Source organism: Thermobia domestica, chromosome 2 (genome assembly GCF_964235325.1).
Source record: "Thermobia domestica chromosome 2, izTheDome1.hap1.1, whole genome shotgun sequence".
Lineage (NCBI taxonomy): Eukaryota > Metazoa > Arthropoda > Insecta > Zygentoma > Lepismatidae > Thermobia > Thermobia domestica.
In genome coordinates this window covers 197,186,546-197,199,806 of record NC_137455.1, presented here as the reverse complement: position 1 = coordinate 197,199,806, position 13,261 = coordinate 197,186,546, and the positions used below count along the sequence as shown (strand labels likewise).

Here is a 13,261-nt window from a genome sequence, read left to right as displayed (position 1 = left end):
GAATAGGTTGCTAGAGAGACAAAAAACAAGGAGAGACTTGTTGGTATCTTCTTTTGACAGTCTTTTGTTCAACATGCAGCACTCTGCTAGAAGTCAATGGCGACAGAAAGAGTGAATGAATGAGTTTTCTTTATTTCATAAGGGAATTTTAACTTTCTTTTTCAGTTTCTCTTATTTTAACTTGAGTAAATATTGAATACAGATACATGAAAAAGGTGCCAAAAAAGACCAATAGAAGTATTGAAGTGACACCTGGTGACAATCTTCTGTACTCTTTGCTAGATTTTCTTTGTATAAAAAAAGTCATATCTTGTTGTCACTTATTGACGTTGTTGTCTATTGTTATTTACTTCCGACATACCTATTTTTGTAGTCACATAAAGAAATATGTGAAAGCAATGAACGGCGTCTTTCGTTCGTTTATATCATTGGTCTTATGTTTGAATGGAAAAGAACGGTGAAGAAGAAAAGGATTTGTGAAAAACTTCATAACGAAAAATATCTTTTTTTAACTATTGATACTCTGAGTCTCCAGTTATCGTCTGCAACCTTCTTCTTACTAATTGATTTCTATCTCTCGTTTCTTTCTCTCTCTCTGTGTGTTCTTCAACCCTCTGTTTGTATTGTCACGGTTGGGGAAAACCCATTATAGTTTTCTTCTTTAGTTTGTGTCCATAATGATACATGCTTGTGAAATTTAGAAAGACAAATAATTTGAAATGACTTATTCTCAAAGCAAAAATTTCATATGGAAACCACTTTTACATAGTGGTTGTGTAAGTTCTAATAGGATTAGAGAGTACAATGGCGTAGTAGAAGAACATTCCTTCTGGTGCGAAAATTCCATATTCGATCTCTGACCATATTCATTTGTTTTAGACAAAAACCATCATGTTCATGAATTTTGTCAAGTTTTTTCGTTTTCTCCCACATTCTCATTTCACTAATTATTGTGTAACTTTTTGGAGTTCTAGTATCTATTTTTAGGTACTAAAGTAGTGTCTTCATTATTCGATTAGAAAAGAACCAATAAAGCTTTTTACTTCGGCATTTTGTTTTCTCAAGCCTATAGGCATTGCAGAACACTTTACGTGTGGTTTCACGCCTTTCTGCGTCGAGACATAGAAGGCGATGGCGTCAAAACTTAAAAAAAAAAAAGTGTTAGGCCTATTTTTATTAATTTTTGGTGGGCTTACTTTTGCACCTTACCTTTGCTTGAAATTTTGCACATACACTCAATCCACCGACTAGTATTTATCAGATTTTTTTTAGATCACTGCGTTAACACAGGGAGGGTCCAGAAGGGCAAAAATTTTAAAAAGGGATATTTTAACCAAAAAATCCCTTTCCTCGCGATTTTCAGTCTCAAATACATGATAGAGACACATGAATGGTATCACTTGAAAGGCAGTTCTATTCTGAAGAGAACGATGGACGAACCATGATTCTAGGATGAATATGGATGACTCAGGAAATTTTTTACCTGAAATCAGGGTCTTTTGCGGTAATCTGGGGCATTGTGAGGGTTATTGATAAATATTTTCCCACCCTTACTGTTCAAGATAGAAGCTTGAAATTTAATATACACATATGGTACACCTCTTAGTATTTTTCAGTTGATTTTCAGTTCTCTGCGTTAACATGAGGGTCCAGATGGGTCAAAATTAATCATTATCGTGTAACTCTAGGCGTAAATATAGAGGTAACCAAGAAAGTTCTCTCGCTTTTTGTGGAGGTCTGTGTTCAATTGACCCTCACACCGTGAGTTGAATGCGAATGGAGATAAGATGAACGTCAGTTGTTGGTGTAGACATATCCAACATATTACCTGGTTGTGACAGTTCAGTTACACAATGAACTTGCGTAAGGAGAGAGTGAGCATGGGACTACCACAGAGGGTCATATGGGTGTGTATGCTGTACGACTTCAAACTGGGGTCAAACACAGATACAAAGGGGCGGAAGATATGCCAGTCTTTGGTGAGGGTGTCGTGAATACACGGGCAGTGTAGCACTCGTTTAACAAGATTAACGACGTGACGAAACACTCAAAGACGCACCAGGTGCCGGAAAACCAACACATGTACAAAATGAAGATCTGTGAGGAACTGGAACTACAATTCAGTGTGAGTGAAGAAACCATTCGGCAGCACCTACATCAACTTGTCAAGCACTACAACTTGGGTCGATGGATCACACATGTTTTGACTCCGGGGTAGAAGGCAACGCGAGCAGACACATGCGTTTCTTTCCTGTCTCGTCTGAGGAAGTAGAAATTTCTGGGCAGGGTGTTGACATGTGATGAAAATTGGGTCCTGTACGTGCTCCATGGCGCCGTCAACATTGGTTAGCATTTCATAAACCAGTTTCAAAACAGTCATATCCTGCACTGCACCAGAAGAAGGTCCTCCTGCGTATTTGGTGGACTGCTCGCGGCATCGTGCACCAGGAACTGCTTCAAGCTGGTCAGAACATCAATGCAGCTATGCACTGTCAACAGTTAGCCTGTTCAAGGAAAACTCAAAACTCTCTAGCCAGCACTTCTGAATCGCAAAGGTGTCCTCTGGTACAGGACAACACTAAGCCTCACGTGGTAGGTTGACCCGGGAAACCATTGTACTCCTTGGATGGTTAACACTATTGCATTTACCATACTCCTCGGACATCACAAGTCCGATTATAATCTCTTTCATTCCTTGGTCAATCACTTTAGAGGGCTCCAGTTCAAATTCCTAGTATAGGTGCAAAATGCACTTGATACCTTCTTCGCTTCACGGCCCACCAATTTCTACCGCAATGGAATCCGTGGCCTTCCGGAACGTTGGCAGAAGGTCGTTCGATGATGGTGGGGAGTATTTTTGATCTTACAGGTACGTCTTACGTGACATATCGATGTTCGGAGGTGGTGGGTGAAAAAGTGACAGAACTTTCTTCGTTACCTTTATACAACAACATACCTAACTAAATACTAATTTAACGTAATCTAAAATACATCGTAGTCCTTACTTACAAAGGTTAAGATTTATTATTATCTGTAGAAACAGTTGTACAGTGTAGATGCGTGGAGAAAGTAACACAACATATCAATTGAGTAGATCGCTTTTTTTCGTGGTCAAGTTTGGCCAGGAACATGCTGGACTCTGCAACACATAGTGTGTTCCTCAGCTTTGCACACTGAGATGTTCTGAGTTTTGTTCACTACGTGTTCCCATCGTTATGTTATTTAGGGTAATCTGTCGTCTAATTGTTGCCAGATTTTTACGGTAATTTATGCTGTTGGGATTCCAGAAGTCTTCACTTTGTTTAATTCTAGAACTAAAATCACATCTTCACGTTAGAAAGGAATATATTACAATTTTCACATCGTACTTTTGATTATTGTCCATTTCATCATGTACGTTTAGTCGACGTATGTTTTCGTTATCCATTAGTTAACTGTTCTGGTCAATCAGATTGAATCGACCGTAGAAACTAAAATCTGTTTTATTTCAGTTGAAGTGTTTGGTCAACAACAAATTCAATCGAAGTTCTGCCTACTCAGTCGTTTTAGCCAGAAATGTGACATAGTAACAGCTATCACAAACCATTTTAATAAAAAAGTTAATCTTAGTCATCAAAGCTATAAAACTGTTAAAATTACTGACATAAGTGAAAAATATGAAAATTGACATATTTCAGTATATATAAAAAACTACATTTGTATATAGCAATTAAACATTGCATTGTCACATTTGATATTTATTAAGAGTACGGTAACCTTCCTTAGTTGTTTTTCATTAATTAATTGATACTTATAAATTCTGTAGTAATTGTTACCCTATCCAATAATATACTGTTGTCTCCAAACCATTCTTTCAATTAGGAATCCTGCTAAAACCATGATTAAATACTGCAGGTTTGTCTTTGATTAACAATAACTTACAATGCTGTACAAAAGATTCGTCAAATTACGTTGTATTAAAAGAGGAAGATCAAGAGCCGAATTCGAGAGCTCCTGCTAAAAATGTCCCATCAAAACCCAGACTTCTCTAGCTTTAGCTACTCGAAATAATCCGATTCTTGATTTGATTGTAGTAATATTATCCTATGGGAGGTAGATATTCAAACTCAGTGGATCAAATTATTACTCTAGATTCATTACATATTTGCCTATGTAAACGCTTTTCAGAAGGGAGGCATACTAACCAGAATCAAAATCCCTTCTCTTTCTATAGACCATGGTATCTCTACTGAGAAGGTTAAGCGAGACGTCCCATCATTACCTCGAAATCTGGGTCTTCTCCAATACCTCAGGGCTACTGTCCTGAAGAAGCAACGTGACCTATAGAATTCACTGGTCCGGAAGCTCCTTTCTAATCAGAAAGGAAACCATGACAGCCTACTCCGCCACCGCCACCAACCGCCTAATCCAACTATAAATTCATATACAGTCCTTACAGAAGATGATGCTGCTGCTGCAATGCACACTACTGTTAATAACTCGAATACTTGAATTTACATTCACAACTGTCCTCTTATCGAAGGATATGAATTCCAGCACTGCTTTTTTCTTTAAGCAAGGAATCAGATGTCTCAAAATTAGATGTGCACTTCAAACTGGTAACGATGTGGTGCGTGATATTTGCTCCAAGAACAAATTGCAATACGCCACAGAAATAAAGAATGAAGCAGAAATCATGAACGCTATCATTCGGAACCTCTCCATAGCTACCAGTATTCACGATATAATCGCTACTCTCAAGAAAAGGACTATCCAATCTTCACTGTCTAGCAAATGCACACTTCGAATCAAGATGCGGAAAAGGGCAAAATTCATATAAGGTTACCTTGAAGAAGACTCTCTGCGCCACCAGTATTTTCAAAGATTTCTTTTATATGAAAGTCTGTATTGGACCACTTAATCAGAACAATACTTCCAATGCTTTAAATGTCAACGTTTTGCGTACTCCCAACTGCCTGACAAACCATGTTTTGATGGGTTAAATTTACTGACTCTCACTGGACTTACGACTATGCCAAAAAGACCACATATTCACCAGTTGAATGTGTCAGTTTGAAAAGAGTTCGTTCAGCCAATTTATCCGGATACCCACCGAAATGACGCCAGAACACAACCCAGCTTAAAAAGACTTGCTAATTCCGTTAAAGAACGTCTTCACCTTCGCAAGTATCTCAACCTTCCTCACATTCTACAAACTCTTCGAGCCTATGTGCCAAAGCTGAAAGTTTCTGAGATATTCTCCGCGAGTTTACCATCTTTATGGATCTTTCCGCCGAACTACTCCATCAAGTGAAGAACTGCTTTGTCAGAAGCACCAGCTGTTGGGTGACACTTCTCCAGTTTCCACATGGCTATTCGTGGTTGGTTATGACATCCACCAATAAGATACCACTATCCACCAGCTGTGCATCTCGCTGTCAACGACATGATTAATAAGAGGATTCCGCCTACAGATTAGTGCCTTTAGCAGAAGAATACTTCTCATTCTTACATTACTAATTCAAGAAAGGGGTTTCCGACAGGCTCGTGATGCCACTACACTTCATTTACTTTGAACATCATATGTGAGGCGAGAGCTACCCTGAGTTCAGGCAGCAATTGCCAATACAGGTCAGGATGTTGTATTGCTTTCATCAAATTACATTTCTGGCTTAAGGCGAGTAGCAACTAATGTTTGCTGATTTATCTTATGTGATTACTTATCTCTTCTTATTACATACTACAGATATTCCGGTGGGGGAACTCAGTGAAAAAAGTGGAAAAAGCTTTCTCAGGCTAGTCATCCCGAATGAGGTTTTCCTGGGTTTTCCTTATTCACACCAGGCAAATGTCTGGGTGGTACCTAACATATAGGTCCCATGCTGCTTCCTTCCTTCCCCAATCCTTTCTTCCTTCGTTTTTCCCGGATAGTGTGCTCGCCAAGGAACGTCATCCCTCATATGTGACGGGCTAACATGTCCATAGATGCAGAAAGCCCAGAAATCTAAATCCTAAATCCTCTAAAAAAATAGATACGGTATCCAAATTTACACATACCCAGTGCTGCCTCTTGAGAAAAGTTGCATCGATAAAGCTTTAGATTTTATCGCTACCAAGCTAAGAGAAAAAAACTCCATACACGGCTTCACAAAGCTCTGATCAAGAATTATTACATTAGAAAGTTTCCTTCCCTTAGTTTGTAACAATAACATTTAAAGGTTTATCGATGTGACTTCCCTCAAGTGTCAACATCTCTCATGCTTATCAAAATCTGTCATTATAGTTGTGTGAATGTATTTTCAGATTGTGACTAAATTTTTATGGTAATCATATTGAATATATTTGCTCTACAACTATTTAAACACCAAATATAACATTAAATTCTAGGACGAGTAATATAAGTTAAAGAGCATACAACGATCCCTAGTGCAATTATTTGCATACTCAAGGAAAAAGGTAATTGAGAGAGGCCGAAGTGTTCCTTAGCTCCCTATCTGAATCCATTCTTTCCTTGCATACATGAGGAAATGTTTGCAGATACCCTCGTACATATCCAACTAAATTAATTTTGTTTACTCTGTATAACGTTATAGGAATTGTAGTCCAATTGTAATTTCTTAAAAGATGAGAAATATCATGTTGGTAGTTGTAATTCAAATATACACATTGTATTCTAGTCAAATACATTATAAATGAGTTTCTGTTCTGTATATATGGATGTATGATAAAATTCTGTGGTTCAACTCCCCTTTTAGCATAGCAACGATAGAGAAAGGATGGAGTTTCTGTAGGGAAAAGTAAGTTCGAAGACATCATAGTCGTGGCTAGACTGCGGCTTGATTCGGGATTTCCCCCTTTTTCCTCTGCAAACAGCGTTGCTTGTAGATCGCATCTTCCTCTTCCTTCGGATCTTAGTTCTAGCCTCCTTCCCTTGTGGCCGTGCTGTTTGGGGAGAGAAGACCATGGCGCGAGAGATTCACGACCCACAGCGTAACGTGGTTAAGCCAAATGGTGGGTTCACCCTCTTTGACAGGGTTCATCATGACGGAAGGAAAGTCAAAGTGGAGGCCCGAGACACATAAAAAAAATCAGAAAGGCAACTCTGCAACCACAGTGGAAGGATGAAATTAAGCACAAGAGTTGTTAGGGATGAGCAGAATTGATGGGTTACTTTTATTTCAGTCATCTTGCTTAATTACGAACGAAAAAAGATTTATTACGATTTTATGTACGTGCTGATATGTCTTAAATTAACTGAAATAATCCGACCTAATTTAATAGTAATACATATGCATTTAGTTTATTTACTACATCCAGTATAGTCTAAATAATCTAATTCAAAAGACAATTATCTAATGTGTTTAAAATTTTGGACTCTCCCGAACGAACACAAAGTCGACCTTCAGAAATATCTTTGAAGTTAAACTAAACAAACAAAAGGATAAAAGTGTATAGTTGCGTATGTAATATGTAGTTCTGTATCACTTACTTGTCACTAGATATGCGCAAATGATTAGTTTTGATCGAGATGCTCTATAATTGGGACGGGTAGCATGAAGAAATTTGAAATCTAGAAATATATTTTCTGAGAGTATTTAAGATATAGTAAGAAGAAAATAAAATATTTAATATCCTATAATTATGTTATGTAGATTAAATTAGACGAAATATATCCTGTATACTAGTACATGATTATAGAAGTGTGGGTGGGACGAAGGAAGTGGAAGAAAATAACAAACCTCATTGATATAAATGGGTACTGTACATTCATACAGTATACGATCAAGTCAAGAATTCTACCACAGAGCTATACTCTTGGAGAAAAAAGAAATGCTATTTGTGCGAATCTTAGAAAAAGCATGACAAAACAATTAACTGAAAGAATGGCACAGTATGATTTTTTTTTGTCTTTGAAGAAGTCCGATAGAATATTAAAGACACTTCTCTTTCTTGTCTTTGATACCAAAAATAATTTTTGGTCACATTAATTCAGGTTGGATCTACAGTTATTGTGTATATGTGTTTTATTCACAATTTCGATAATGAAATTGATATTGCGATTGTCCATGAAAAAAAGACACTATATTCAGTACAATGTTATTCCTAAAAACAGCTGTTAAAGGTAAGATTTATATTGAGTTCAGTTAATTTTGAGTTTAACGACGCTTTCAGCAACGAGGCTGTATGAGACGGGACCTACTGATTAATGTGGAATCCAAACCACATGAGCTCCAGCCGGGAATCGAACTCGGGTTTTCCATCCCAAAGGCGCGTAAACTTACCGCTTAGCTACGAAGGATTTCAATTGAATCTGCTATATTTTGAAAATTATTTTAAATGAAACTACGGAGTTAGTAAATTATACTCCTTTTGCGGAACAAATCAACAAGTACAAGCGATATTTAAAAAAAAATGAAAAGAAAACAAAAAAAATTCTTAATTGAAATAGTCAGTATTGTGAAATTTCATTTTAATTTTTAAGTGACGAAATATTGGAGAGAAAACTATAAATTCGTAAAGCACTTCAACTGCCAACGTAAGTTGGTTTTACTATAACGTCTCTTTTCAGCACCAAAGCTATATTATACGTGGATGTATAGTTCAAAGACTGGTCCTAATACGGAATAAGTTTAAATCTTAATGCTCTCTCACCAAGAATCAAATCTACCACGTGTAAGAACGAAATACACAATAGACGAACATGAGTGGTTTCAATAAAATGGTAACGAATCACTATCAAACATCTCGCAATCAATCAGATTTAAATTACGTCCTTGGGTAACGATAAACTCAATACTGGTATTAAAATACTATTTACTGATATAGAAGTTTCTAACAACAACATTAAAGTCACTCATTGTTAAATATCAGTCGAATTTTTCATTCTGCTCTATATTGTAATTTATGACTCATATCTGGTAGTGTTTTTGTCAGTGTTTCATTGTAACTTTTCTAACATTTTTACGGAACATCTACTTTTTTTTATCTTAATGACTGGTGTGCTATAGAAAGAGAGCTATGTAGTGATTACTTATTTTACTCGTGGCATTTACATTTGCTAATGGATCAATGGTGTTTGTTCCTTTATTTTTTCAGTTCCCCCGATGCTATGGATACCACATCAGCTGGTGGGTGCGCCTCTGGGCTACAGCGTTACGCTAGAGTGTTTTACCGAAGCTCACCCAACGTCTCTCAATTATTGGACACGAGAAGATAGCCAGATGCTGCATGATTCATCCAAATACAAGACTGAAAACACTGTAGCTAATCCATCGTACAAGACACATATGAAGCTCACAATTTATAATATACAGGATAGAGACTATGGAACATATAAATGTGTAGCAAAGAATCCTCGAGGAGAGACGGATGGAACAATTCGATTATATAGTAAGTAACTGATTACACTATTTGTTTTAGATTAAATCGTTAAATTTATTTAAGTTTGGAAAGCTCAAATTAGAAAAGAAACTTGTTGAAATTTACAAATCACTAAATAAAATCCTTGGTTAAGATAGGGCTCGCCGTGATTCTTTTCAAGCAATAGAACACAAACATATCGAAGGAAATAATGATAAAAGCTTCTGATGTGAATATATTAGGGAAAATGGGACTTTCTATCTCGAAACAATTCGGATATAATAAGTTCTCTATCTCTAGCTTACATCATTCTGGATCAAATTAGAGCATCTTCAACCCAAAAATAAGTACCATACATGGAACTATCATGTATTTTAATATTTGTTCTCAATCTAATGTAGGTAAAAATCGTACATAAACTAAAACCATATTTTACCAAATCAAGATATCAACTGAAGATCATATGCAAATTACGAGTATGTCACAAATACCTTTCATCCCTTTAGGTATAGTTAATAATGATATATGAAGCGTATATGTAACTGCATTATTAATAATTCAAAGTCTAATATGTTTTATAAATATTTTAATATCGCGTTGTTTTAAAACTACTATTTGACAAAGATGTGAGAAACTTACTTTTTAAACGAACTTAGTTTCAAAATTGAAGTATGTATTCTAGTTGATTGGAGAAATTGTAGAATATTGATCAAAATGGATATGTTTCAAAATCATATCATACATGTATAAAAATGTTGTAGATAATTAAAACTCTAATTTCATATATTTTTTATCTTCATCCCAAATGTTCGGGACTTGTGAGTTCGAAATTGATTAACATTTTTTCTTAAGTTCGTGTATTAAGTACACGTACATAACCATATTAATTTCAGGTTAAACGTTGCTCGTCATAATTCATTAATCATCTTCAGATAAGTGACATTTCATGAGTGGAAGATATGTACAAGTCAAAAAACATTTTTCGGTTAATGTCAAAAAACGGGTAAATGTGTAGAGCAACAATCTCATACATATTGGTAAAATACGTGGTGGTTTTCAGAAAAATTTAAGAGTCCACTGCATAAGTCTTAAGTATAACAGTTTGTGTATTGAAATATTTTAGAAGCACGTTTTGGATCTTGTACTATTCTTGCGTTCATTGATTCAATTATATACCGAAATGGTTTTCATATAATAAACTTATATTTATAGTGCCATTGTAATCCGGAAGATTTACCCCTAGCAAGAAATACCCCGGTATAAAATACCTAGGCAAGAAATACCTCCCAAGGAAACGAGCTTTCCTTGATAACAGGAGTACTTCCTGCCCAGGGTAATTTATACCACTCCCATATTCCAACAAATACCAATTAGCGGTACTTCAAAACATGACTTAATGGTAATACAATATAAGAAGATTACACAGGGAAGTACTTCTAGATTAGGCAATTTATATCCCCTCCATATTTAAGTATGCACAATTTAATGGTACATCAAACATGGCTTAATGTTAACACAATATATACAGATTGTACAGTGTACAATCTTCTCTGCGTAGGCAATATATACCCAGTTCAATATCTCAACAAATACAAGTTGGCAGAACATAAAAGGTGGCTTTAATGATATCACAAAGAATTACACGAGGGACAGTTCATGATAGCCAAGGTAATTTATATCCTCTTCCATCTTTGAGCATTTACGGGGCATTTAACACAATATATAAATACACAGGTGTCCAAAACTTAAGCATAATGACTGTTCGAGTACATAGGACATGAAGAACGTAAAGAAGTTACACCAAATGCAACCACCATAACAACATATCACACTTAAAGGCCACACTAACACGGAACAGGCCAAACTTGAAGGAAAACATGACAGAAGGGGTCGCACAACACAAACTCAAAACTTGGTACCAAAATACTCATACCACGAAAACACTGTGAGAAGCACTGGCGGCATCGAAAACAGGTTAATATGGAATATGGTCACTCCGAACAGCCATACATGTCTGGCAACGACATTCCATGCTCAAAATCAGATTATGGAAGAGCTCTTGGGGTAGCTAATTCCACTCCTCATGAAGAGCAGTACAGTGCTCCTGGTGTGTCATGGAGGCGCCTGATGGATTCCATCCACCTAATGCGTCCCATTCATGTTTAATCAGGTTTAGGTCAGGAGGTCACACTGGCCATTCAATATGTTGGATGTCTTTCGTCTCTAGACATTCTTTTACCAGTTTGGCTCGGCGGGGACGGGTATTGTGATGCATAAGCAGAAACAGTGGGCCAAGTGCGCCACTGAAAAGCCGCAATGAACATGCTGAATATTGTCTCTGTACCTCTAGCCGTTGATGGACCTGCCTCGAAGGTGTGCAGGTCAGTACGACCATTCATTACAATGCCTGTCCAAACCAGTACTTTATTACCACCATACCGAAGCCTTTCCACGATGTTCTTGGGATGTAAGCGAGCTCTCTGTTTGTGCCAGATCAGAGTGCGATGGGAATCGCTTTGGGAACTGAATCTGCACTCATCTGTAAAAAGTACGGGACCCTATTCATTGGGGTCCACTGGTGATGTTCTCGACACCACTGTAATCGGGTCCTTTTGTGTGTCTGAGTCAGTGGAACGAATGTTGCTGGTCGTCGGTCATACAGACTACTGGCACTCAGTCTCCGGTACACATTATGGCGTGACACTCTCACGCCTGAGGAGGCTGAAAGCTCCGTTGGTAGTTCTCTTGCAGGCATGGTCTGGTTCTGACGTGCAGTTACGGACAAGTTTTGGTCCTGTTGTGGAGTTGTCACTCGTGGATGTCCTCCTCCGGACCTACAGCTGATGTCTCCTTTGTCGATAAACTGTTTCCACAACCTAGACACGACACTTTGTGGCACATTGAAGTTTATATTACTGCTGTCTGTGTGTCGCCTTTTTCCAAGCGCCCGATGATCCGGCCTTTGGTAAATGCATCCAAATGACGTTTTTGTAAAATATTCCATTAATCTATTGCCACATTCAACTTAGCAGTACCCTCCACTCACTGCAACACTCCAGTCACAGCACACACGAAATGCGTCTATTTCGAATCCAAGCACTAGTGTTCGCTTTGTTCCCATAGGAGGTCAGGCGGACGTTTGCAACATCCGGTTCAATGCTCCTCACAAGCAATGCATGCCATCCACCACAATTTCTGTGTTCGCGATTGCCTTCCTGGACTTTACATGCAACTTCTTGCATTATGTTTAAGTTTTGGACACCTGTGTATTACACAGGGGGTAATTCTTGACCAGGACATTCATACCCCTCTCCAATATTCTAAGAAGTGCAAGTTGATGGTACATCTAAAATGGCATATGTTATCACAATACAGAATATAACAAAAGAGTAACTAAAATGAATTAAAATACAATTAAAGAAAAATGTCTAAAACGAGAAAGAAACAAAAAAATAGTGTTTTACTGTATTTCCCAGATTTCCCACTTTTTAATGTACACGTTCATCACAAAAGAAAAAGACAATGAGAAGTAAAGAGAGAAAGAAAAATTAATGTTTGGCATTATCCAAAGGTGATTCATAATTAACTAAACTATAAATCCTCAAACGTAATCTTTGAGAAAAATATATATATATATATATCCTTATCCTTATATAAAAATGAAATTTTGTGAATTCAAAATTAATGCACTACATTTATCGCATTACTGATTCAGATGAAACTGATACTAAATTAATACTTTAACAAATAATAGGGGAAATCCTCATGTGTAATGTTCGAGTAAAACCGGAGTTTTGTAAATTCAAAATTAATTCTGTACAAGAATCAGAGTACTCATTAAGATTACACAAATACTAAATCACAAAGTGTGCTTGAGGGGAATTTTCAAGCGTAGTTGTAAAAAAAAAAACATAACTTCGTT

At 36.9% G+C, this 13,261-nt stretch overlaps 1 protein-coding gene across 2 annotated transcripts in view; it reads left to right on the top strand.

Annotated features, from left to right (window-relative positions):
• The window catches only part of LOC145678351 (protein CEPU-1-like), a 1,025,842-nt gene that overhangs the window by 879,342 nt on the left and 133,239 nt on the right, over positions 1 to 13,261 (top strand). For both annotated transcript variants that reach the window (XM_081748400.1, XM_081748399.1), the window contains exon 6: positions 9,076 to 9,369. In XM_081748400.1, the coding sequence (XP_081604526.1) occupies positions 9,076 to 9,369 (294 nt within the window). The remainder of the gene's footprint in view (positions 1 to 9,075; positions 9,370 to 13,261) is intronic.